The sequence below is a fragment of the Aptenodytes patagonicus genome, chromosome 11, assembly GCF_965638725.1.
Source record: "Aptenodytes patagonicus chromosome 11, bAptPat1.pri.cur, whole genome shotgun sequence".
NCBI classification, from domain to species: Eukaryota; Metazoa; Chordata; class Aves; order Sphenisciformes; family Spheniscidae; genus Aptenodytes; species Aptenodytes patagonicus.
The window spans coordinates 23,552,452-23,576,110 of NC_134959.1; the positions used below are offsets into that span (position 1 = coordinate 23,552,452).

Genomic DNA, 23,659 nt, shown 5'->3' on the forward strand with positions numbered 1-23,659 from the left:
GCAGGCACAATGATGCCGCAGTACCACGAGGCCTTGGCCCACCTGGCGCAGCCTTGCTCCCCGCAGGCGGACCTGTGGCCTGGGCCGCTGGTGTGGAGTGAGCAGGGAGCTGCAAAAGGCTCAGGCCAAGAAGGGGATGTGGGGGGAGAGGGAGCTGGCTGGGGATGTGGGGGGAGAGGGAGCTGGCTGGGGATGTGGGGGGAGAGGGAGCTGGCTGGGGATGTCGGGGAGAGGGAGCTGGCTGGGGATGTCGGGGAGAGGGAGCTGGCTGGGGATGTGGGGGGAGAGGGAGCTGGCTGGGGATGTCGAGGAGAGGGAGCTGGCTGGGGATGTGGGGGGAGAGGGAGCTGGCTGGGGATGTCGGGGAGAGGGAGCTGGCTGGGGATGTCGGGGAGAGGGAGCTGGCTGGGGATGTGGGGGGAGAGGGAGCTGGCTGGGGATGTCGAGGAGAGGGAGCTGGCTGGGGATGTCGGGGAGAGGGAGCTGGCTGGGGATGTGGGGGGAGAGGGAGCTGGCTGGGGATGTCGAGGAGAGGGAGCTGGCTGGGGATGTCGGGGAGAGGGAGCTGGCTGGGGATGTCGGGGAGAGGGAGCTGGCTGGGGATGTCGGGGAGAGGGAGCTGGCTGGGGATGTCGAGGAGAGGGAGCTGGCTGGGGATGTCGGGGAGAGGGAGCTGGCTGGGGATGTCGGGGAGAGGGAGCTGGCTGGGGATGTCGAGGAGAGGGAGCTGGCTGGGGATGTCGGGGAGAGGGAGCTGGCTGGGAATGTCGAGGAGAGGGAGCTGGCTGGGGATGTTGGGGAGAGGGAGCTGGCTGGGGATGTTGGGGAGAGGGAGCTGGCTGGGGATGTCGGGGAGAGGGAGCTGGCTGGGGGTGGTGGGCGAGGTGGCTGCTGGAGTGGTGACCAAAGCCCCACCGGCTTCCCTGCTGGGGGATGTAATGGCTGCAAGGCCTTTACGTGGATGTGAGGGGACAAGGTCATGGTGAAGAGACGCAGGGAGGGTTTTTACTGCATGGCGAACGTGCTCCGGTCATGCAGTCGGGTAGATGACGGGGTGGAGGCATGCAGTCCAAGGCCAAGAGGCACCACCCGTACACAGGGGAGGTGCCACGTGGACAAAAAATTCACTGTGAGGACAGTCAAGCATTGAAACGGGGACCCAGGGAGACTGCGGGGTCCCTGGAGGTTTTTGAGGGTTCAAGCCCTGGGCAACTTGATCTGAAGTCATTGCTGACCCTGCTCCTCCTGCCGGGTCTTGGAGTAGAGTCCTCCCAAGTCCTCTCCAACCTGAATGCTCCCCAGCTGCCTCTACAGCGTTGGGATCCTGTAGATTGCTCTCATATCTTCCCCAGAGCATCCCTCCTGGCACCCAAGCTGTGGTTCCTGAGCCATGAGCATGTCTGCGCTGCTGTCCTTGGCCTTGGTTGTCATCGGTTAGCCATTTCCAAAGGTCGCTTGCTGCTCATCTTCCCCAGTTTGGTGCTGGCCTGTGGCTGTTCCCACCATTCCTGGTCCAGCAGCCCTCTTCGCTTGTGTCTGTTCTCTGCTTCCCAAGGAGCCTGGAAGGAAAAGAGGAAACTCCAGTCTTGTTGGTTCCTAATGAGAGCTCTGCTCTGAATGCTGCTTGCAGATAGCCGCAGGAGCGGGCAAGTCTGTGCGGTGCAATTGCTTGCGCGGGAGATTACACCCTCAATAACGCCTGCTACAGCGGGTCTAACACCATCCAAATCCACACCCAGCACGCTTACCTCTCATGGAGGCCATAGTCTACCCACCAAGATGGAAGGAAACATCACTGCTTCCTCCTTTCCATGCTCTGCGTTAGCTGAAAGCACGTCTTCCAAACGTGGGACCCCTTCACCATCTTCCCAGCTGCTGGCTCAAGTATTTCTTTGGTGATTGCCAGGCCTGGACCCGCTCAAATACTTGGGGAATAGTCAGCTCTGTCCCCTCCGCCAGGCTGAGCGAGGCTGGGCAACAGATGTGTCCCTTTGGGCACGTCCAGATGTGACAGACCCGTCCCGCCTACTTTCCTCTTCTTATTTCCTCCCCCACCTTAAATTCGTGTTGCCCCAATTCTTCCGTTTCAGCTGAGGCTTTTTGTTTCTTTTAGCACCTTACTCACTTCTGCCGCCTAAAAATCCATGCCCCCAGGCTGGTCTGGGCTGCAGGAGCTTTGGCTTTGCAGGCACCTCTTGGTCTGATAAGCATCCAGCATTGTCCTCCAGCAAGGAGAAGGCTGATGGCTGTGAGCTTGGTGCCCCAGCAGTGGGTGGACGGGGCTGCAGGGAGCTGGGGGTCTTCTCTGTTGGCTCCTGGGTGCTCTGGGTGAAAGCATCGGCACGAGTTGAGCTCGCAGTGTTAGACATGCCCTCCCTGCGCTTCCCAGGCTGGACTTTGGATTAGCATTCCTGGGTTCAACCATCCCAAACTCACGCCCCAAACTGGGAGATCACTGGCCACAGCCAGATTTGGACCTGTTTTCCTTTCCTGGTGGTGTTTCCAAGTGCTCTTCCAAGCTTGTGGTAGAGGTGACCCTTCTCCCGTGGTTACAGGGACTCTGGGAGCTGGGGCTTTAGAGGAGTGAAGCGGTGGGGTACTGGGTAATGCAGGAGACATGCAGCCCCATGTGGCAAAATGACGGGGAGCCCTTGGTCCACCCTGGGACCCTGGCTCTGCCTGGGGCAGGCGAGGGGCCAGGGCTGGTGCTGGCAACGTCCCCATCCCCGTGGGTGCCCGGAGCCACACCCTGGGCTGTGCCCGGCTCCTCTTCACGCCGAGCAGGCGGCAATCCTGCCGTGTGTCACCGCCCGGCGCGGAGGCCGCAGAGATGGCTGCGCTGGCTCGGAGCGTCCTAGTGACGGGGTCCAACCGGGGCATCGGGCTGGAGCTCGTGAGGCAGCTCGCTGCCAGCCCCCGGCCCCCCCAGCACATCTTTGCCACCTGCCGTGACCCCGAGGGTCCGAGAGGGAAGGTCAGTGCAGGCGCAGGGCATGGGGATGGTCCCAAGCCAGGAGGGCGAAGGGAATTTGTGGTCCCAGCAGCTCTGCCGGCTCTCTGCCAGATCTGGCCCTGGCTCGGTGGTCCGGCAGTGGGGGCAGGAGTGCTCCGGCGGGGTCTCATAACCCCCCAGCCCCGTGCTTACGGCATAGCCTGACCCAGCCAGGCGGGATGAGGCTGGAGGGGCAGACATGGTGCCCATGTCCTCAGTGCTTGCTCCTGGCCGTGCCGATGGCCGGCCAACCCCTTCTCCATGCTGGGATCACCCAGGACGGGGGGCAATGCCTGAGCCCAGCAGCACCCCTTCTCCTGCCGGCCACGGGGATGCCACCGTGCCCTGTCCGCTGGGAACAGCCCCGCACACCTTGCCCAGCAAAAGCAAAGCCACCCTGTCCCGGCTCCAGCTGCGGTGACCTGGGAGCAGGGGTGGGAGACCTGGCCGTGCCGCTGGTGACTTCTAACCTCCTCCCTCGCTCCATCACTTTGTTTCCAGGCCCTGCGAGAATTAGCTGCCCAGCACCCCAGCATCAAACTGGTCCAGCTAGGTATGGAGCAATCTCCCTCCTTGCATCCGGCATTGCTTCTAGCCCTCCGCTCGCTTCGGGGACGGGACTGGGGGCAGCTTTGTCGGGCAGCCTGCCTTAACGCTGGCAGCCAGGCAGCTCCAGCCCTGCCAGGCGGGGAGGGATGGGCGCACATTTGGGCAGGCTTCCCCCTCCAAGCAGAGCTGTCCTCTGGCTGGAAGCAGTCAAACCAGCTTCGGAGGCAGGCAGAGGTGGGTCCGGACACCTCAGATGAGCGAGTTTCATGGGAAAGGCATGACCTCTGTTCCCAAAGATGCTAAATACAGTGCCCGAGTTTTGGGCCGGGACATGCAGGTTCGCAAAGCGAAGCAAGGCAGGGCACAGCAAGCACGCTTGCTGGATGGTTCCTAAGAAGGAGGGTTGGTTTGGGGTCTGTTTGGAGGTGACCACGGTCGGCATTTCCTTTGCTGCTGGTAAAAAGGGAGAAAAGAAATAGGCTAAAAGGATGCATATGGGAAATCTGGCCTTGTGGTGGTGGTGGTGGTATCCCAGGTTGATGCTCAGGCCTGGAGGCATGCTCTGGTTCAGGATGCCCGCAGCCTGGACTGGGGAGATGTCCTTTCCCTGCTCCCGTGGAGGCAGGCCAGATTCGGTGGCCTTTGTCAGCAGCGCTGGGGAGCAGCGAGAGAAGGTGGCAAACAGACCTGGACAGCACGGGGACTTGGGGAAGGAAAGGGAGAGCAGCCAGGGCAGCGCTTGGTGTTGCCAAAGTTGGGGTATTTCTTCCAAGGAGACAAGAGTTTGTTCCTTCAGCAAATGTGGCTGGCCTAGCACTAAAAACGTGCTGATCCCACATGCCTGGCTCCTTTGAGCAATGACTCAGCTGGTCTAAACAGAGCAATTAATCATTCACCAAAGCGACAGAAAGATCCCTCACACGTGGTGGAGTGATGGAGCCTTGAACTCTGGTCATTATCCAAAGAGAAGTCGCTAAAAAGCACCCTGTGATATGTCCTGCAGCTGGCCATGCATGTCCTCTCAAATCCCAAGGCTCCATCCCCTCACGCACGGCAGCCCCACAGCAGATTATCTCATCAAATTCCCCCAAAATGTTTTTATGACACCTCTACAGAGGTCTGTGCTGCACAAGGCAAGGTGGTACAAGTCCTGGGCCACTCGAATACTTGCTTACCACCATAAAGCCACCGGGCTAGTTAAAAATGCCAGGAAAAAGGATTGTTCTGCTGCTCATCAGTGTACAAAATACTCCAAGAAGGGAATCTTCAGCCTTGCAAACCTTTGCTAAGTCAGTCTTGTCTAAGCATGAGAACAGAGACACAACTCGAGGGCGAAAGTGTTGCAAAAAAGAAATCTAGCTCTGCGATCCCCGCCACGTGGCAGGCTCATCAGATTAGCACCTGCAAAAAACGTTGCAGAAACGTGTGCGGGGAGCAAAGGCACACTCCAACATGCCCAGACGCAGGAATATTCATGGTTCTTAAGGGCTCGGTGGTGCATTTGGGATATTAAAAGGCAATATATAAAGTTTAATGTTGGCTTAACCGTCCCATTTCAGATCCTGAAGGTGTTTAGATAACCCCTTTTAAATCAACAGCGGCCACTTCAGTGGGGCGAGCGCCTGGTAGGGGATGTACATCCTAACAAGCAAACCTGAAAGCTGAACATAAACTTAAAAAATACCACTCCTATTGCTTTAGCCAAAAAATCCTGCAGTCAAAGCATGGCGGATTTTCAAAGAGATACCAATATTTAAGTGAAGAAAAAGGCACTGGAAATGCTTACCCCTGTTAGCACAATTTCAGGGAGGTCAGTTGTTTCTGGTTGCTTGAGAGGGGTTGTCCCCACAGCCTGGCCAGAGCATCTGTAAGGATGGGGAGGTTCAGACTCGGAGCCTGCAAACAAATACTGCAGGTTAGATCCCAAATCTTTTATTACTTGCACTCACCTCAGCTCATCTGTCAGCTCCAAATCCTCGTTGGTAACAATGTCAAGCAAAAAGATCTAAAGAAAAAAAAAAAAAAGGAAAAAAGGAAGGATTTTGCATACAAATGGCTGCAAAGCTATGGGAAGTCATGTTGTGGAAGATCAATTTAAGCACGAACTGTTAAAAAAGGCAAAGATAACTCTAAATGATCACTCAGAACAGATATCAACCAGAAAAGATCTTCACGTAATTCAAAATAAAATTAATAAAATATTAACAGCTCCTATAGGTGCTGTGCAGTACAGGAGGGCTCCAAGAGTGTAGTTAGGTTGTTTCCCCAAAGATGGTGTCTCCTTAAAATGTGCCAATCCAACTGCGTTGGCTCCTGGTGGAAATAAAACTGGGAGCCTCAGTGTGCAAGGAGCGAGCGTCCCTTGTGCAATCATAAATTCCTTGAATACAGAAAGCAAATGCAGCTAAGTTCTTCTTACCAGTAGCCTCCATATGACCAAAAAGGAGCCGAATCGCAGTTTAATTCAGCTAAGGCTGCGAAACCAAGAGGTGGGGACAAACTGTTGCTCATTTCGATGTGTTTAACACCCTGACCTGCTAAACCTGGTCCTTTCTTTTTGTGTAATGCTGGTTTAAAGAGAGCCATTCCAGCCACAGCACGCCTTCCAGTGGACGCTGCGTGGCCCGCTGGAGCTCTCCTCCACTTTGCTTTTCGCCCCGGCAGACACGGTGAACTTGCCGAGCATCCGAGGGGCCGTACGGGCTGTGGGGTCTCATCTGAAGGACCAGGGCTTGAACCTGCTCATCAACAACGCGGGCGTCAGCTCGCACGCCACGCTGCACTCCCTAGATTCGCGGGAGATGCTCTCCGTGTTTGCCACCAACGCGGTCGGGCCACTCCAGGTTGCCAAGGTACGTGTGGACCTTTCGGGTTTCTCCTGCTTGGGGAGATGTTCCCCATGGCAAAGGTGCCCTCAGCTTGGGGGGGTTCTCGCTCTCTCAAATGAGGCAGACTGATGGGGGCAAGACCAGGACCGCGGGTCTCCTCTGCCCACCCAGAGGAGCAGGGAGGCAGCTCACCCCAGCCCCAGCATCTCCCATGCTTCGCTCCTCCCCAGCTGGAGCTCCTGCCTGCTCCGGGCTGGCCGTGCCGGCTCGCTCCTTCCCTGGGGAAGGGAAAGGCTGGAGCCTGGCCCGTCCTTGGGGCGTCCTCCCCATCCACTGCCCTTCTGCCGGGGGTGTCTGTCCAACTGCTCATCCACAGTCTGCGACAGAGACCTCCAGGGCGGTCCCCAAGCTTGGGGCTTGTCACGTATTAACAGAGCGTCGGTGTCTTTGTGTCAGGAATTTCTGCCGCTCCTGGAGAAGGCGGCGAAGGGCGCGGGGAAGGAGGGGCTGAGCTGCAGCAGGGCCGCAGTCATAAACATCTCCACCAAACTGGGCTCCATCGGGCTGTGCCTCGGGGTGCTGGAGGCCCCCATGTACCCGTACCGTGCCAGCAAGGTGAGGTGCCAGGGGAGATGCTGGGGATGCTCTGCTGTGCACCGTGCCCGTGGAGGGGAGCCCAAGGGGGCACCCACCTGTCCCAGGCCACCCACCCCCTGCCTGGTTCTCCCAAGCGTAAGCACGGAGACCGAGAACAGCAGCAGCCGGGACTGAGCCTTTCAGGCGGGTTGTGCCGATGCTTTACCCCAGGGCAAAGTCCCATTTCCCACCTCTACAGCCATTTCCTGGCTGGGAAATGTCCCCCCCTCCTGCCCACCCGCGCCCCGAGTCGTGCTGGCACGGCGGTGCCTCTTCCAGGCTGCCCAGAACATGGTGACGAGGTGCATGGCTGCAGAGCTCCAAGACAAGGGCATCTTGTGCACGGCCATCCATCCTGGCTGGGTGAAGACCGACATGGGGACAGAGAAGGTACTGGGCTGTGCAGGGGAGGGCCAGCAGGACCCGTGCTGTACCCCCACCTCTCGGGGAGGGCAGGGGCACTTGGGGCAGGGGATGTTGTGTGATGCTGTGGGCTGCTAGGACCATCTCCTGGGACGGAGCAGGCAGGGAGCAGGCAGCAAGCTGCAACGTGCCAAGTGCACAGGATAGCCAGCCCTGTCCCCCCCACCCAGCACAGAGAGCGGGGGGGGGCGGCAGTATGGAAAAATGCCCCCACGAGCACCCTGGCTGCTGTTCCCCAGGCCGTGCGCCCTCCGGTCTGCCCAAGCCCGGCTGCTTTCTGTGCCGGTCGCAGCCCACGGCAGTGACGCTGCGCCTGGTCCTCTTCTGCAGGCACCCCTGACGGTGGAGCACAGCGTGCGGGGCATCCTGACCGTGCTGGCCAGCCTCTCGCGGGACACCTCCGGAGCCTTCCTCGACTGGGAAGGGAACAGTCTGCCCTGGTGACGGACAGACGGATGGCGTCTCTTGCCCACGCTGCAGCCTCCTGCTCGCTGGCTCACCCCTCCGCGTGGTCACCCCGCTCACCCTCAGCCTGCTCCGGGCTGCCAGGGAGAGGGGAAGGGCACGGGAAGCAGCCTCTCTCCCCCTTCCCCACCCCACGCACGGCCCTGCAGCCCTCTTGTACCCCCCACCTCCGTAAACGCCAGGAACTGACGCCTCTCTGCTCCGTCTCCGCACCCCCAGCCTCAAACCTCCTGGCCGAGCCTGGCACCCACTCCCCCTGTGCTGCCCGATTGCCATGCGTCCGTCTGTCCCGCCTGCGACCAAGCATCCCCCGACTGAGGGGAGAGGGCAGCCGGTCCCTGCGACCCCCAGCCCTTCGGGCACCCCAGGCTGAGCACAGCCCTGGGGGTGCCCCCGCAGCCGGGCAGGGGGAAAGTCAGCCTTGTGGGTGCTCGGGATGTTCGCCAGCCCTGCGGATGCCGGGGAGATCTCTCTCCCCCCGGGAGGGGACGTCTCCAGAGGGCGGTCATGATGCCATGGGACCCACAGGTTGTCACTCGTGGGACCCCAGCGACAACTGTGGGCTGGGTGGGCGGCTGCAGGCACCGCCACACCCCGGGATAAGGAGTGGGGCCGCACAGCAGAGCCGGTGGCTCTCGGGCAGGGGTTTATTGAGGACGTGGGGCAGGTGGGAGCAGCGGCACAGGGCCCCGCTGCCAGGAGGCCGGGCTGGTGTCTCACCAGGGCACGACGTTCCCTTCCCAGTCCAGGAAGGTGCCGGTGTCCTTCTCGGAGAGGGAGGAGAGCACCTTCAGCATCCCTCGCGCGCTGGCATCCACTGTCACGGGGGGCTGCGGGGCAGAGAGGGAGAGGCAGCCGATGCCTGAGGCCTGGCTAAGGGCTGCCCTGGAGCAGCTGGGGCCAGGGGAAGGAGCCGCTTCAGGGCAAGGGGAAAGCCGCCAGCCCCGGGCAGAGGGGCCGAGCAGGGAGCCGAGGGGATGGGGGCACCGGGCAGCCGGGGCCAGGGCAGGGGGAGCTGCCCAGGCAGCGATGGAGCAGGCAGGGAGGTCGTGGTCAGGGACTCAGGGCAGCAACTCCCTCCTGTGGAAAATTGGCACAGGGGCTCTGGTGGACCCGCCACGGTGAAACTCCTACCGTGTGTCCGGCTGAGCTCCCCATGTCGGTTTGCACCCAGCCAGGGTGGAGAGCAGCGCAGAGGACGCCGTGCTCCCGGTATCCCAGGGACTGGCACTTGGTCAGCATGTTCAGAGCAGCCTGCGGGGAGACAGGGCAGGGATGGCGGTGGGAGGGGAAGGGTGGCTGCAAGGGGACACGTGCAGACCCCACGGCAGGGACAGGCCAGGGGAGGCAAATCTGTCCCCAGTATGGCATGTGTGTACCTTGCTGCAGCGGTACGAGACAACCTGCATCAGATCCCAACCAGAGGGAGAAGCGATGGAGCCCCCATAGCTGGACATGTTGATGATGGCTGCCTTGCTGCAGCTCAGCGCTGAGCCCGGGCTCCCTTGGGCAGCCTTCTTCAGCAAGGGCAGGAACGCCTGCGAGGAGAAAGAGGAGACAGGGGCACACACGGAGGTGGCACAGGGGAGAGGACCAGGTTCTTCCACGGTGGGCAATGTTGGCACCAGCACTGGAGCATCCTCCCTCCTCTTCCCACTGCCCCAGCCCGCCAGACTCCAGCTCCTGAGCTCCAGCCCACGGCTCTATGAGCTTCTTCTCGGGCAAGAGCCCATCGGCACCGGAGCGGATGCAGGACCCTCTCCCACCAGCCCTTCATGCCCGCCGGGACAGCCCAACTCGGGTGAGGGTCTCACCTGGCTTAGCAGCAGGGGCCCAACTGTATTGGTGGTGTACACCTGGGACATGTCCTCCAGCGTCTCGGTATCAAGCAAGTTCAACTTGGCGATTCCAGCGTTGTTGATGAGGAGGTTCAGCCCCGAGCCCCCCAGCTGCTCCCCGACTCTGGCTGCAGCCGCCTTGATGCTGGCGGGGTCGGTGACTTCTGCAGAGCCAGGGCAGGGGAGGTCAGTGTCCCTGTGGTGGCTCACACCCCGCACAGTGCCAGGGGGTGGGAGGCCCCTGTGTTCCCCCAGGGATGTGCCCTTGGGGTTGGCCATGGGCAGGAGGGAGGGCAGCGCCCGGTGTCCCCGCAGGCACCGGCCCGTTGGCACGGTTCCCTCCCGGTGCAGGGCTCCCAGGGTGCACGCAGCGCCCGGACACATGCCAGGGGAACCGGGGCGAGGGACCCCCACCTCAGGGCACCTACCAAGCGGGATGATGACCAGGTTGGGGTGCCTGGAGGCCAAATTCTTTAACTCCTGCAAGAGAGGGGGCCACATGGGCATGGAGAGGCAGGAGGAGCTGTGCAGAGGCTCAGCCTTTCCCAGGCAAAGCCTGCGTCGCTCCGGCTCTGCCTCTGCACCGCTTCGCACCCAGCACCCTGCTCTGGCTGCCCTGCTCCCGTCAGGTGGGGTTCCGTGCCTCCCACACACACCACGTGCCACTGTCTCCTCTGCACATCCCATGCCCAGCTGGTGTCACAGCCGTCCCAACCCGGCTGCCCCGTGCCGCGGGTGCCTGGCTGCAGCTCGAGCCCTTTGCAAACCCCCTCCCTGCTCCAACCTGCTGCCCTGGCACCGAGTGCTCCCGTCCCCCAGCACAACCCACCGCGTCCCAGCCCAGCCTCACCTGCGCTCGCTCTCCCTTGGGGTCCCGACAAGCCGCAAAGACCCACTCGGGTGGGTTTGGCATCCCCAGGAGCTGCCGGACAAGCCCCAGGCCGATTCCCCGGTTGGCCCCAGTCACCAGAAGGGAGCGGACCTGAAGTCCTGCCATGCTGCTCTGTCCGCCGCTGCACTGCTCTCGCCCTGACTCTGCAGGTACCTTTTGCTAGTCAGTTATCTCGCATTTTCCCACGAGGGCTTGCATCAGCCTGTGGCTCTAGGAAATTCTCTGCCCGCATCCCAGTCTCTTGGCTGTGGTCCATACCCACGATCCACCTTTCCTGGCGGCCGAGGAGTGATGCAAGGGGAGCCAAGTGTCCTGCCCAGGCAGGGAATGCCCTGGGCTGGATGTCTGGAAAACTGCTCTTTGTACCTTCCCTGCTCCACCAAACCTGAGCCGCTTGGTTTTCCGGGCCAGCACCCTGTTCCCGCACCGAGATGTCCCCTCCCACCGCCGCCCTCCCTCGTGGGATACCAGGCTCTGTCCCTCCCCTCGCCCGAGGTCAGACAGGCAAGGGTGGACTCGCTGACCCTGCACAGTGCAGTTTGTTGGCCTTAATTTGTGCAACGCCAAAGCCAGGGTCAGGGACGGAGCAGCTGGGACAGACAAGTGTCCCTTGGCCACCACAACAGGCTGGAAAACCTATAAACCCTCCAGGACCGCTTGGAAACCCTCCAGAGCTGCCCAGAGCAACCCCTTCCTGAGGGTCTGCTCTAACAACAGCTATAGTATTTAAGTTGTAAGTGTGATAGAAGGATAAAATTCAGTTTTGCCCCCTGGGTATAACTGTGGCATGGCCAGGAATCGGGGCTGTGCCCAGGCGCACACACAACACACGACAGACGTCCAGTCCCAGGGTGGTCCAGGTACTCCCCGGCTCGTTCCTGCAGCGGCGAGGCACCGGACCGACCGATGGACTGAACTCCCAGCTGCCTTCCAAAGAAAACCTCTGACTGGTGGATACAGGAGCTTCGGGACAGGCCTGAAGATCCCCCAGGAGCTCCTGCTGTGCCAAAAGTCAATGGAGAAGCGCCACCTGCGTGTCTCCGTGTGCTGATGAACACCCTGCGGGGAGGATCTGGGCACCCCACGGCCTCCCCAGGTGGTTCCTGCTGCAGCGTCGACCAAACTGTGCACAGACAATTTGTAATAGCAGAACATATGTATAAGATAGTTAGGAGATGCTTTGTCGGTAGTTTAAGATAATTAATAACAAAAGATCAGGCAGGTGGTCGCGCAGGACCGGGTGGGTGTAAGCTTGGGGAGTCTCACCTGCTCCAGCTGGAGATGCTGCTACAAGGACCTTTGTAACCTGAGAGTAACCTACCGCCCTGTTCAAGAGACTTGACCCACGTGCGTGCTACCTTATGCAAAGATCCCAATAAATTAGCTTCTTTTCTTTAAAAACAAACCCCGCTGTCTACTCTTCTGTGTAGCACTCACCAGCGTTGTGGCATTTCACCGCATTCACTCAAGCCCGCTGATGCAGCCACAGCCTCCGGCCTGGGGATGAAAAGACGCCGGCTGGACCGAGCCACGACTTACGTGGCTTGATTTCGGCCCTGACCTGCACGAGAGGAGGCGTTTGCCGTCCCTTCAGCACGTGCCTCAACATTTCCCGGTTTGCTTGCCGGATTTGAGCAGGTAAGCAGTTTTAATGCCTCAAGAGGAGGCGAAGCGTACGCAAGCCCCTTTGTGGAAGGACGCTTCTTCCCACAGGCGACCGCCTGGGGAGAACCTGGGGCTGCTTAGAGCTATTGAGGCCAAAACCAAAGGAAACAATGCGAAAACAAGGTAGTGTTTCAGTGATGGTTTGTCATCACGCGTGAACCACTGAATGGGAAGCGGTAACAGAAAGTCGGCCAAACAACGGGGAAAAGCATGTGTGTGCCCAGGAAAAGCCTGGAGGAGAGCAAGGAGCCTGGTGCGGGCTGGGGCTGCGGATGGGGCTGGGGATGCAGATGGGAATGGAGTTGGGGCTGGGGCTGCGGATGGGGCCGAGGCTGGGGATGTGCAGATGGGGCTGGGGCTGCGGCTGAGGTTGGGGACGCAGATGGGGACAGGGCTGGGGCTGTGGATGCGGATGGGGATGGAATTGGGGATGCGGATGGGGACAGGGATGCAGATGGGAATGGAGTCGGGGCTGGGGCTGTGGATGGGGACGAGGCTGGGGCTGGGGATGCAGTCGGGGTTGGGGCTGGGGATTGCAGATGGGGTTCGGGATGCAGATGGGGATGCGGCTGGGGCTGAGGATTGTGGATGGGGATTGCAGATGGGATTGGGAATGCGGATGGGGTTGGGGATGCAGATAGGGATAGAGCTGGGGATTGCAGATGGGGCTGGGGCTGGGGACTGGGGTTGAGGCTGGGGATTGCGGATGGGGTTGGGGATGCAGATGGGGATGTGGATGGGGCTGGGGATGCGGATGCGGATAGGGATGGGGATGGGGATGCAGATGGGGCTGGGGTTGGGGATGCGGATGGGGCTGGGGCTGGGGTTGGGGATGCGGATGGGGATAGGGATGCAGATGGGGCTGGGGCTGGGGCTGGGGATGCGGATGCGGATGCAGATGGGGCTGGGGCTGGGGCTGGGGATGCAGATGGGGCTGGGGCTGGGGTTGGGAATGCGGATGGGGTTGGGGATGCAGATAGGGATAGAGCTGGGGATTGCAGATGGGGCTGGGGCTGGGGACTGGGGTTGAGGCTGGGGATTGCGGATGGGGTTGGGGATGCAGATGGGGATGTGGATGGGGCTGGGGATGGGGATGCGGATGCAGATGCAGATAGGGATGGGGTTGGGGATGCAGATGGGGCTGGGGCTGGGGTTGGGGATGCGGATGGGGATAGGGATGCAGATGGGGATGGGGATGCGGATGGGGAGAGGGATGCAGATGGGGATGGGGATGCGGATGGGGATAGGGATGCAGATGGGGATGGGGATGCGGATGGGGAGAGGGATGCAGATGGGGATGCGGATGGGGAGAGGGATGCAGATGGGGATGCGGATGCGGATGAGGCTGGGGCTGGGAACGCGGGTGGGGATGGAGCCGGGGCCGGGCGGGCTCCGCCAGCCGCTCCGCCCCGGATCCTCGGCAGCCCGGCCCCGTTTCCTCTTCCTGGGTCGCGGCCCCGTCTCGCCTCGCTGCCCGGGGCCATGGCGGCGGCGGCCGCTTGTCCCGGCGGGGCCGGCGCGGGGGAGCAGCGGGGCCGGCGGGAGCAGGCCGGGGGCGCGGCGGGGCGGCGCCAGGCGCCGGGGCCCGGGTGAGGCGGGGGGGGGGGGGGGGGGGGGGAGGCCCGGTTAGGCGCGGCAGCCCTGCCCGTCCCCAACCCCCTGCCTGTCCCCAACCCTGCCTGTCCCAGCCCTGCTGCGCGGCCCTTACCCAGCAAAGAGAGCCCCCCTCCCCCCTTTTGCAGTTAACAGGGTGATGGTTAAGTCCTGGGCACGGGAAAATAGTTATTGGGGGATAAATAAATAATTGGGGGGGGGGGTGGAGAATATCCTGAACTGGGTGGGAGACTTGCAAAAGGCCTGCCCCAGCCCGCACGCAGCTCCGGAGCCTCCTGATGTCCCCCCTCCCCGGGAGAAGCGGGATGCCGCCGGACCTGCGTGCCCCCAGCAGCGCATCTTCCTCGGCACGGCTCCCTTAGGACGGGCGTCCTTGCGGAGAAGTGGGTGGATTTGGGCTGGGTTCGAGCCAGCCCCTGGGGTCGTGGCTGTGTTTGGGGTGCAAAACGGTTGCCGGGATGCCGGAGCTTTGCCGTGTCTCGCTCTTCTGATTTGGTGCCTCGTCTCTTGTCCCGTAGGTTTGTGTATGAGAACAATAACATGTCTTCTCCTAAAGTCTACGTCTTGCAGCCTTGGATTGTGAACCTCTTGGTGAATTATGAGCAGCTGGATGCCAATGAGAACCTCCTGGCCGGGCAGGTCCTGCGGGTAGGTACTGAGGGGGACTGTCCTGAAGTGCTCCAACAGTGTTTGAAATCCAAATTCTGGGAAGTGTTCAGCAGTTCCCAATTCGGTGGCTGTGGGTGGGCGACCCTTCCTCTTCAAAGTCCCCAATATTTTTTTTTTTTTTTGAGGTGGAGGAACTTTACCCATTTCTGGTTACGTTGGCTGACTTTTGCACCCCTGGTAGGTGTGCCCTGCTCTCGTCCAAAGAGTTTGCAGTCTCCAAAGTCGTGTTTTCTCCTAGCCTTGCACTCGCAGGCTGCCTCGCCTTCCTCCTCCTCCTCTCTGCGTCCCGTCCTTCCTTGTACCATGTCGTTTGATGGGTGGTCCTGACAGTGGGTAGCATGAGGCAGAAGCAGGACCTGCTGAGGTGTCTGGAGCCTCGTCTTGTCTGGTGGTGAGCCTTGGTGGGCCTGCGAACTCGTCCTCCCACGGATGCTGGCTCTTCTGGGAGAGCCTCTTGCGTGGTGACTCAGGGCATGGGGCTCTGAGGCACAAAACCTGCTCCTGCGTAGTTCCTGGAGAGCTTTTTGTGCAGCGCTGGCGATGTCTTTGACATTTGATCTATCCTACGTGGCAGGAGAGAGCTTTAGCGAGGGGACTCTTGCCTGTTTGAGGCCCGATGGGCAGCGGGAAGGAAGCAGGAGGAAAACAACCAAGCGGAGTCAGTGCTGCTGATCATTAGCTGGGGACTTGGGGGGATTGGGTGAAGATGCTGCGAGACAACTGGGTGCACAAGCAGACGTGAGACCCGCATGAGCAGGGAGTGGTTCCTGCCTTGTGACGGGTTGTGGTCATGACCTGGATGCTGGAGAGACCCAGCTCCAGTGCTCTGGTTTGCTGTTCTCTCGCGCTCTTTGGGTGCTTGTAGCAGCATCCCACCATGGACAACGTTATTGTCAGCAATCTCCTAACGTCTTCTGGGGATGAGATGTTTGAGGCAAATCAGGTATCTCCTTACTAACAGGAGGAGGAAGGAGAAAGATGGATGTTGTGATTTAAATGGAAGGAGAGATGAGATGGGGAGAAAAAAATGACAGCGGGAGAGAGGAGACCCTGTGGTCCTGTTCCCCATCCCGTCTGAAGACGTGGAGGTGGTGAAATTGCTGGTTCCCTACTTCTTGGCCCAGTCCCCTCTTCCAGACAGGAGATCTCTTGCACCTGGGCTGATGAAGACCCAGCAGGGAACGAGCGGATCCCCCCTAGGGCTCGAGGGATTAGTGGGGAGAGTTCCCTCAGTGTGACTACCCTCCAACCTACCCCCGCCCGAGTCCTCCACAATTAATGGAGGTTGGGAGCGTATCTTGAGCAGCAGAGCCTTTCTCCAGCTTGCTCTGGGCTCCAGCTATGCCTGCCTTCTTCTCTATCTGTTCCAGATCTATAACTTCCAAACCTACCCTCTTTATCTTGTTTTTTACCCAGTCCTGTGAGCAGCCCTGCCTGCTGCTGGTACCAGTGCTGTCTTGCAGCGTGTGCTAAGCCACTCTGCCTCCGCTGGGAATCAAGAGTTGCCCATAGTGAGTGAGCACGTGGTGGGACTGGCCACCTGCGTGCTGGGGACTGCTGGGTGGCTGAGCTGTGATACCGACGGGAGCAGGATCCTGGAGGCATGGGCATCCTAAAACCCAGCAGCAAGCCTCGTTGGCTTGTACAGAGAGTTTATGTAGTAGGTTTGGCAGGCTTTTGTTGTCAGAAGGTCCCAGCTGACGACAACTGGCCTTTTTAGCACGGTGGGCACCTATTAAAGGACATGGGTGCACCCCTCGTCAGATGCCGGTGGCTTTTGTGCGCGGTGAGACATGTGATTTCCCACCCCCTCTTTGTGCGTCGTGTCCCAACATCACCAGTCAGGTGAACGGCGTACATGACGTATGTGACCAAACCGTAGGTGTGTACCAGGAGAAGCCCAGGGCTGTAGGGATTAGGACAGGCCAGGACTGATCCACAGCTCCCAGCCCAAGGAGCAGGCAGGTACGAGACTTGGAGGAGCAGTTTATTGCTTCCCTCGGGGGTTGTTTTGACCCAGCACGGACATGGCTTAGTACAGGCTCAGGGTTGCTGCACCAGGAGCTTCATTCAGAAGAAGGGAAGGGCTGTAATGATCCTCCTGCTCTCTGTCTCCCTCTGCTTTGCAGAGGAGCACGTGTCCCAAGCCTGCCCAGAGCCCTTTTGCCTGGATTCCTGCTGCTGGTTTGGGTAAAAAAAAAAAAATAAATAAAAGAAATGCTTGGTTGTGGCTCCTCTCCCACCTCGCCTTCAATTGCTCTCTTGCACAATGTGGCGTGTCCCTTGTTCTGTCTTGGCGTGGAGCCTGCTCGGTCCAGCCGGGACCCCTTGGTCTCGGGGTAAGCGTTACCACCTGGCTTCACGGTGAATGGTGACCGTCTCTTCTAAGAGTCCAGGCTCTCGGCCAGGCCCGGTGTCCTATCCTTGTTCACTGGGAAGTCTGAATGAGACTTTTTCCCCCCCCCTCCTCAATCTCTTGATAGGTTTTGAGTGACTCAACTGCTCCAGGCCAACCTGGGGTCCTCCAAGATGCCGTCCTACAGGTCTCAGATGGGTCCTACTACATCCGCGTGGTCATTACATCCGAAGCTCTGCAGGCGGAGGAAAAGTGGGTTCTACCGTGACTCGGCTGTGGCTGGGATAGCGGTTCTCCACAGCTGCTAGTGGGGCTCCTGCCTGGTCTTGTTTCAGGTTGTGTTAAGCTAAAGCAATCACAGGGTGGGAAGTCTGCGTGAAAGAGCTGCTAAGAGAAGAAAGCCGGAACGCCGGTGCTCGGTGCTCCAATTTTGGCTGGCTAGGATGGGCAGGGGTCGATGGCAGAAGCTGCGATGCCATGTCGACATGATTAGAAAGGACTAAAGAGCCCGTGGTCTTTATGAAAGGAGCCAGAGCATTAACCACAGTAGCCTGGGCTGCTCCTTCAGTGCTTTCCTCAGTTTCCCCATTTGGACACCCCTAGACTGGCGGGGTGCTGGTAGCAGAGCCAAGGATGAGCAGCAGGAATAAGTTGGAGGAACCAGGAGCCCTTGGTCCCTGGTGCTCATGCTGAGACGTGTTCCAGCGTGCCCTGACGTGGTTGGCGTAGCTGTTTGGGGAGCCCCGCTACAAGTCTGGGTGGTCCAGCTCCATTCTTCATCTCTCCGAGACGTTCCTGCTCTGTTCTTTTTCTAGCACCCACATGCAGCTGAGGCTCTCCAGCCTTATTTGCAGAATTATCGTCTTGCAGAAGTACACGGTGTGTTTCCGAGAGGAGGCCAGGCTGGTAAGGGCTCTGATGAGTGGAAGCAACTTGTCCCTGCACCTTGCCTTGCTTCCTGCATGCTTACCTGCTTTGAGCTGCTCCCAGGAGCTGGAGGCAGAGGAGGGGTGGCCTTTCTTCTCTCTTCTTCCATGTGCAGCTCCTGGGAGGGTCTGTGGCAGTGACGATGGCTTGGCCTGGGCGCTGGGGCAGGGGATGGCATGAGCCCTCCATGGAGATGTGGTGCATCTCCCCCAGGGCAACCCGGCTGTTACCTCCTGCTGCCGTGCAGCTGCAGGAGACCTACGTGGACCACTGGTGGCAGAGCTGCCTGCTGTCCCCTTGCAGGGGTTCAGGAGCGTCCTCGTGGCCTCGGGCTGGCACAGCCTGGCCTGTGGCTCTTGAAGAGCCATCGGCTGATGTAGGAGGGTACAAACCCCCCGTTGAACGGGGTTGTCCTTTGTGAGGGGGCCCTCACTTTGGTTGGAGGGTTGGTGGCAGAGCTGGGATGGGTGCGTGGGTGCTCGCTGGCCCCAGGGGAGGTGGGAGTGGAGGTGGGACTGCTCGCCTCTGCCTCACGGGTTCCCTTTGCCCCGCAGGAGGACTGCGAGTTTTACCTCATGGCCCAGCGGTTCATCGTGCTGCCCATGGAGAGGCAGAGGATGGAATCATCTGATGGGTACGTCCCACGGGATGGGCGGGGGGCTCTGCTCTGGGGGGGGGCTTCCTCACCTTCCCAGAGCGGCGCTGACCCTGGGAGTCCTGGTGTGACCTGGTTGTGGTGGGGACTTTTAGTTCTTTGAAAGAGGAGCACTCTCCATCGCAAGCTTTGAAGGAAGATGAGGGTTCGGAGGGAATCGGTAACTGGCTTCTCTCTTGCTGCAGGAACCAGGAGCCCTCTGTGCTGCAGAAGATGAAGGAGCTCTGGCTGTAAGTACGGGGCTAGCCGTCGCTGGGGAACGTATCCAGACACCATGAGGAGAGCATGCAGGCTCTGAGTGGAGTTAGGGCAGGCTGGCAAGGGCAGGCACAGGCTGTGGCAGCTCCCGGTTAACCTGTGGGACTCCCTGCCCCAGGATATGACAGAGCGGAGTAGACCATGAGATCCTGGTGACGCAGAGGGCTCTCCAACCCAGCCTCTTCCTCTGAGCTGGCAGAGCTGGGAGGAGAACTTGCTTCTTCCAGCTGTGGGCAGTGTGGCCGGGTAGGTGAAGCCCTGCACAGCTCATTCTCCGCTCCATGCTAGTAGCCCCAACTCTGGAGATCCTCAGGGGTCTCCATCGGATCTCTCCAGGAACGGGCCTCCCAGATGGGTATTCCTGGGATACTGAGTGGTGGCCGGATCCGGCACCCAGTGGGGAATCCGCTGCTTCCACGAGCTGCTTCTCCCAAGCCTGGGTGCTCGATCTGCAAACAAGAGCTGCAAAGGGCTGCTGGCCTGCATGTGTCCCAGCCGTAACCAGGCTTTGTCTTCTCCTTGGTCATTGCAGGAGGAGTCTCGCTCTGAAGAACGCTCCCAGCTCAGGTAAAGGGTTGTGGGGGGCACACGATGCTCTGGCTGCTTGGTGGGGCTCCTGGTTCTTCTCAGCTTGGTCTATGTTAGGCAGAGGTAGCACAAACGTGACCAGATCTCACAAGGCAACGTTGCTAAGCCTGAAGCAGGATAAGATGGTGCTGACAGCTAAAGCAACATGGGCCATTGCACGCCCATGCTCACGCTGCTGCTCCAGGACCTGTGTGGAGAAGGGAAAGATAGTTCTTAGAAGCAAAGGAAGTGCGGAGTTTTGTGTTTCCACAGGTTTCAGTGCACATGACAGTCATGCAGCAGAGTAAAAGCATTTGCAAGTGAGGCTTGCCTGAATTAAGGTGTCTTCTCCACTAATGCTCATGTGTTCTCGCTCCAGAGCCATCCATCTCTCAGCTCATCGATGCCATAGGACAGAACCAGCTGGAGGTTTTGAAGGAGAATGCTGAGGAATGCTTGGATTTACGGATGCCCGTGGAGACGCCAGCGACGGACGAGGTTCCTGTCACCCAGTGGGAGGCAGAGCGCAAGAAAGAGGTCAGTCTGGCCGCTGAGACAGCTCATGGTGGGGACCCTGCTCTGGAGGGGTGGGAGAAGGAACGGGAAGAGCGGCGGGCAGAGCTGGAGGTGTGCTGGGGAGATGGTGTTCAACTACCAGTTACGGGTGGGCTCCTGCAGCTTGAGTGGGACTGCCCCGTGAAAACCACGTAACGCGTCTCGTTTCAGAGGGGTGAGGACATCTTCACGGTCCCAGCCAACACGCTGGTGATCCCTCCTGAGGAGGAGGCAGTTGCTTGCCGTGCTTCCAAGGCAGGTCAGTACGGTGGCTTCGTCTGCAGGGTAGGCGGGTGGGCAGTTCAGCGCCCAAGCACGCAAAGTAAGGGTCTCCCCAGGATGGGGAGAAGACTTCCTTTGCTCTGACTGCACACCGTGCTGGGACGTGACCAGCAGTGCCCCTTTCATTGCAGACACAAGCGAAGCAACTCCCGGGAGGAGCAGTGATGACAGGACAGTGCCAGGTGACCTGAGTGTCGTATCCCAAGCCAGCCGTGAGTAGTGGGACCTCCAGATCCCATCCAGCCTCGTAGTGTTTTCCTCTGAAGTTGGCTCAGCCCATCTTTTCTCCTTGGATCAAGCAGAGGAGGTACCGGCATGGCCAGGTCTTTGGGAGACCAGGACTCCCAGCCCTGCCTTGAGCAGGCAGGGAATGGTCCCATTCCTGCAGCCTCCTGAAGCTGAGCAGGAGCTGTTGGGAGCACAACAAATTGTTTTGTCCCTTTGATGCCATCGTGGAGCCTGAGTTGCCTGCCCGAGTGTGGGCTCTTGGCTGGCTGTGGTTCGGCACTGGGATGGGCTTGTGTCACCTCACTGGGCTTGGTGTCACCAAGCTTTGCTGCAGAAGTACCTGCAGGAGCTCCACGTAGAGGAGGAGATGAAGGGAGCTGCTGTCCTGGACAGTGCAGGGTGTAGGAGAAGGTATTCCTCTCACCTGCCTGCTCTCTGGGCAGCGTCTGCCTCTCCGCTGCCTGCTACAGGGGCTGGCTGAGGTCGTGGACGGAGTCTGGCTGGAGTACACCCCAGTTTCAGCTGGAAAGGGCTCTTGGAGCTCTCCTCGAGTGCCGTCTCTGTCCGAGACCTCACGCACAGTTCTTTGTAGCCACCGCAGGGTTGCGAGCGGGCAGCTGCTTTCTTTGCCAAAATCAACCCCCTGACTTCATTGTTGCAGCCGCAGAGTCAACAGCCTTGTCGGAGAGCTCGGAGGAATCCCTGGACAACCCCTGGAACAGGCTCCCCCCAATATCTTTGACCCTGAACTCTTCAGATGGTGAGTCCCCATGCCCCAGGGTGTCCAGCCTGCCTTGCTGGCAGGAGACAACTCCTCTCCTCTCACTGGGTGACCATGTAGCTCATCCTGGATGCTGGCTTGCTTTCCCCTGGCCAAAAAGTAGTGCTGTAGCGTTCCCGTTGCCCTGTGCCTGCATCGTTCCAGCTCCGACGCTCTCCTGCCCAACCTTCCTGGTCCCACCACCAGCCGCCTGCCCAAGCTCACCATGCATTTTCTCTTACCAGAGAAGACCTTTCAACACGACCTTTCACCGAAGACCCACCAAGATGTGGCTGCTGACAGCAACACCCCTGACTTGCTGGAACCGTGCAGCCAAGATTCTCCCAAGGGCTTGCCGCAGGGAGAGCCGGTGCAGACCTCCTCTCCCTCCCTGCTCCACTCCTATGGCAATACCAGCCCAGTGGAGACCGGCACCACCCAGGCAACATCAGCTGCGGAGGCATCCTGTGATGCCCCCCGCCCTGCTCGAGGCCCGCAGGTATCGGGGGGCTCTCAGGCCACCCTGCCATCTCTTTCTCCGGCTTTTCCCGTCTTGCCCAGCAGCCGCTTGCAATACCTGCCCGAAGGGATGCCTCACAGGGAGCAGGCGGACTCCAGTGGCACAGCTTTCCCTCCAGCTCGTGCCAGGACCCAGGGAGGAGATGCTGTGGGTGCCAAGAGGAAGCTGCTGGCAGGAGATGGCCAGGCACTGCCGGCCCTCGGTGGGCAGCAGCATCCCCAAGGTGCCCCGTGGGGCAGGGGGAGAGGCAGAGGTAGGAGGGTGGAGTTCATGAGCACATGGGGCACGAAGAAGAGCAGAAAGGAGGAGCGGCGGCGTGGAAAGGAGCTTTCTGAGGAAGAGGAGGAGGAAAAGCAAGCATCCCCAGTGAGCGGCCCCAGCTCCAGTCTGGAGCAGCACAGAGCTCTGCAGCCGGTAAAGATGAAGCAGCTGGTGGGGTCCCCTGGGGGGTGGTCCCCGGGGAGGTTCTCTGTGTCCCCCCACCGCTGGTGTCCATCCCCGAGGCCTTTCCTCCCCTGGCTGGTGGGGATGGGGAGTTGAAAGCGGGTGGCGGTGTAGATGCTGGCCCTAACCCTCCTGAAGGAGGATCCGGGGCACTGGGTGAAGGTGTGGTTGAGCCCGAGCTGGCTGGGAACCAACACTTGCTGGAGCATCTTCCAGCTCTCCGGGTAAAATAGGATTGGAAGAGCAGGAAACGACTGAGGGACAGACTCCGGAGTTTTCCTAGGTGTATCGGGGTCTCGGGCTGCGTGGCGGGGCTGTGCTCTGGGTTTTGCGGTTGGGGCAGACCAGCCTCACCCTCCCCCTTCGCTTCTGCAGTACGTGAAGGAGAAGCTGGTCCAGTACAGATATGAGGCACCAAGCCCCGAGCTCTGCGAGCGGATAAGATCTGTCAGGTCAGTGCAGCGACGGCCTCGTACAGCTGTCCCTTGTTCCCCCCACAGCTGGCCCCGTGGGATGCGGGCATCGCTGCTTGCATCCCTGCAGCGGGTCCCCAAACTCTGCCTTACCCCTCGTCCTCGTCCGGCATGCGGCAGCGTGTCCCCAGCCGGGTCCCTTCTCACCCTGGCTCCCCCGGTCTGGTTTCGCAGGATCTCGAAGGCGATGCTGAAGTGGGCGTGCTGGATACTCACAGACGGGGAGGTGGACTCCTGAGCCCAGCCCATCCTTTGTTTCTTCACCGGTTCAGCGAAAACAGTTTAGGGCTGCCTGGGAAGAGCAGTTGAGGGAGGGATGGGGGGACACCAGGACCTCAGTCCCCAAGGGGACCGCTGAGTGGGTTGGCCTGGCTGCAGAGACCCTGGCTCCAGACGTGCTGGGGACATGACCTGTTGAAGGCCAGCACCCTCAGCGCTGAGAGGGGAAAAAAAGCATCCATTCAGGGATGCCTGTGCGTGAGCCAGCATCCCTCTCCCACCTCTCCCTCTCCCTCCTTTCCAAACGCCCTGGCCCAGCGACTGGGGACAAGAGGTGACCTGGCGCCACCGTAGCAGGGGCGGCAGCAATTGCAGAGGCCCCACAACCTGATCCCCGCTCCGAAGGCAGCGCAGGAGTTTGGACGTTTTATTGATTGGTTTAGGTAGGGTCCTGCGCTGTTCGTTACAAAAAATATCCTGCAGGGTTATGCTGTAGAAATTAAAAATAAAAATTGTATATTTTTTAAATACACAGCTCTTGTATTAAAAAAAAAAAAAAAAAGGGAAAAAAATAATAAGCATCTTGCTGTTTTGTCGTAAACATCCGTGTAAGGAATGCATTTGGTCCGGGGCGGAGGTCAACACAGGAGAAAGCCGCTTGGGTGTTGGGGTAACGCTGGTGCCATCGGGAGAGCTGCGGGGATGGCGAGGCAGGCGCGGCTGGAGCTCGGCTGCAGAGCTGCGTGCTGAACCGCCATGGGTCATGGTCCCGCTGATGGAAACTTGCATCTTGGGGGGGGGAGGGGGGCCGGAGAGCGCGGTACCCCGCGGGGTGAAGAGCTGG

The 23,659-nt window shown here is 59.9% G+C and overlaps 3 protein-coding genes across 7 annotated transcripts; 2 read left to right on the top strand and 1 right to left on the bottom strand.

Annotated features, from left to right (window-relative positions):
* Window positions 1-1,515: 1,515 nt before the first annotated feature.
* On the bottom strand, window positions 1,516-11,024 carry LOC143165770 (C-signal-like). Of its 5 annotated transcripts, XM_076349498.1 has the most exons (7): window positions 10,582-10,948; window positions 10,160-10,211; window positions 9,708-9,895; window positions 9,273-9,431; window positions 9,028-9,147; window positions 5,328-5,437; window positions 1,516-1,559 (listed from the first exon to the last, which is right to left on the bottom strand). In XM_076349498.1, the coding sequence occupies exons 1-6, from the start codon at window positions 10,726-10,728 to the stop codon at window positions 5,333-5,335; spliced, it is 771 nt and encodes a 256-aa protein (XP_076205613.1). In that variant the 5' UTR covers window positions 10,729-10,948; the 3' UTR covers window positions 1,516-1,559; window positions 5,328-5,332. The 5 variants fall into 5 exon arrangements, with proteins under 5 accessions (XP_076205613.1, XP_076205612.1, XP_076205615.1 ...); XM_076349497.1 differs by lacking the exon at window positions 1,516-1,559 and having other exon boundaries at window positions 5,244-5,437; XM_076349500.1 differs by lacking the exons at window positions 1,516-1,559; window positions 5,328-5,437; window positions 10,160-10,211 and adding an exon at window positions 8,523-8,723 and having other exon boundaries at window positions 10,582-10,766; window positions 10,882-11,024.
* LOC143165771 (C-signal-like) lies at window positions 2,738-8,075 on the top strand. The gene is made up of 6 exons (XM_076349502.1): window positions 2,738-2,974; window positions 3,494-3,545; window positions 6,206-6,393; window positions 6,826-6,984; window positions 7,285-7,395; window positions 7,759-8,075. The coding sequence occupies exons 1-6, from the start codon at window positions 2,831-2,833 to the stop codon at window positions 7,870-7,872; spliced, it is 768 nt and encodes a 255-aa protein (XP_076205617.1). The 5' UTR covers window positions 2,738-2,830; the 3' UTR covers window positions 7,873-8,075.
* A 2,746-nt stretch (window positions 11,025-13,770) lies between the features above and the next one.
* On the top strand, window positions 13,771-23,343 carry ACD (ACD shelterin complex subunit and telomerase recruitment factor). The gene is made up of 14 exons (XM_076349220.1): window positions 13,771-13,877; window positions 14,421-14,550; window positions 17,055-17,179; window positions 17,743-17,833; window positions 18,409-18,488; window positions 18,695-18,739; window positions 19,300-19,334; window positions 19,714-19,871; window positions 20,061-20,148; window positions 20,303-20,383; window positions 21,061-21,159; window positions 21,405-22,093; window positions 22,499-22,575; window positions 22,771-23,343. The coding sequence occupies exons 1-14, from the start codon at window positions 13,771-13,773 to the stop codon at window positions 22,832-22,834; spliced, it is 1,869 nt and encodes a 622-aa protein (XP_076205335.1). The 3' UTR covers window positions 22,835-23,343.
* Window positions 23,344-23,659: the final 316 nt, after the last annotated feature.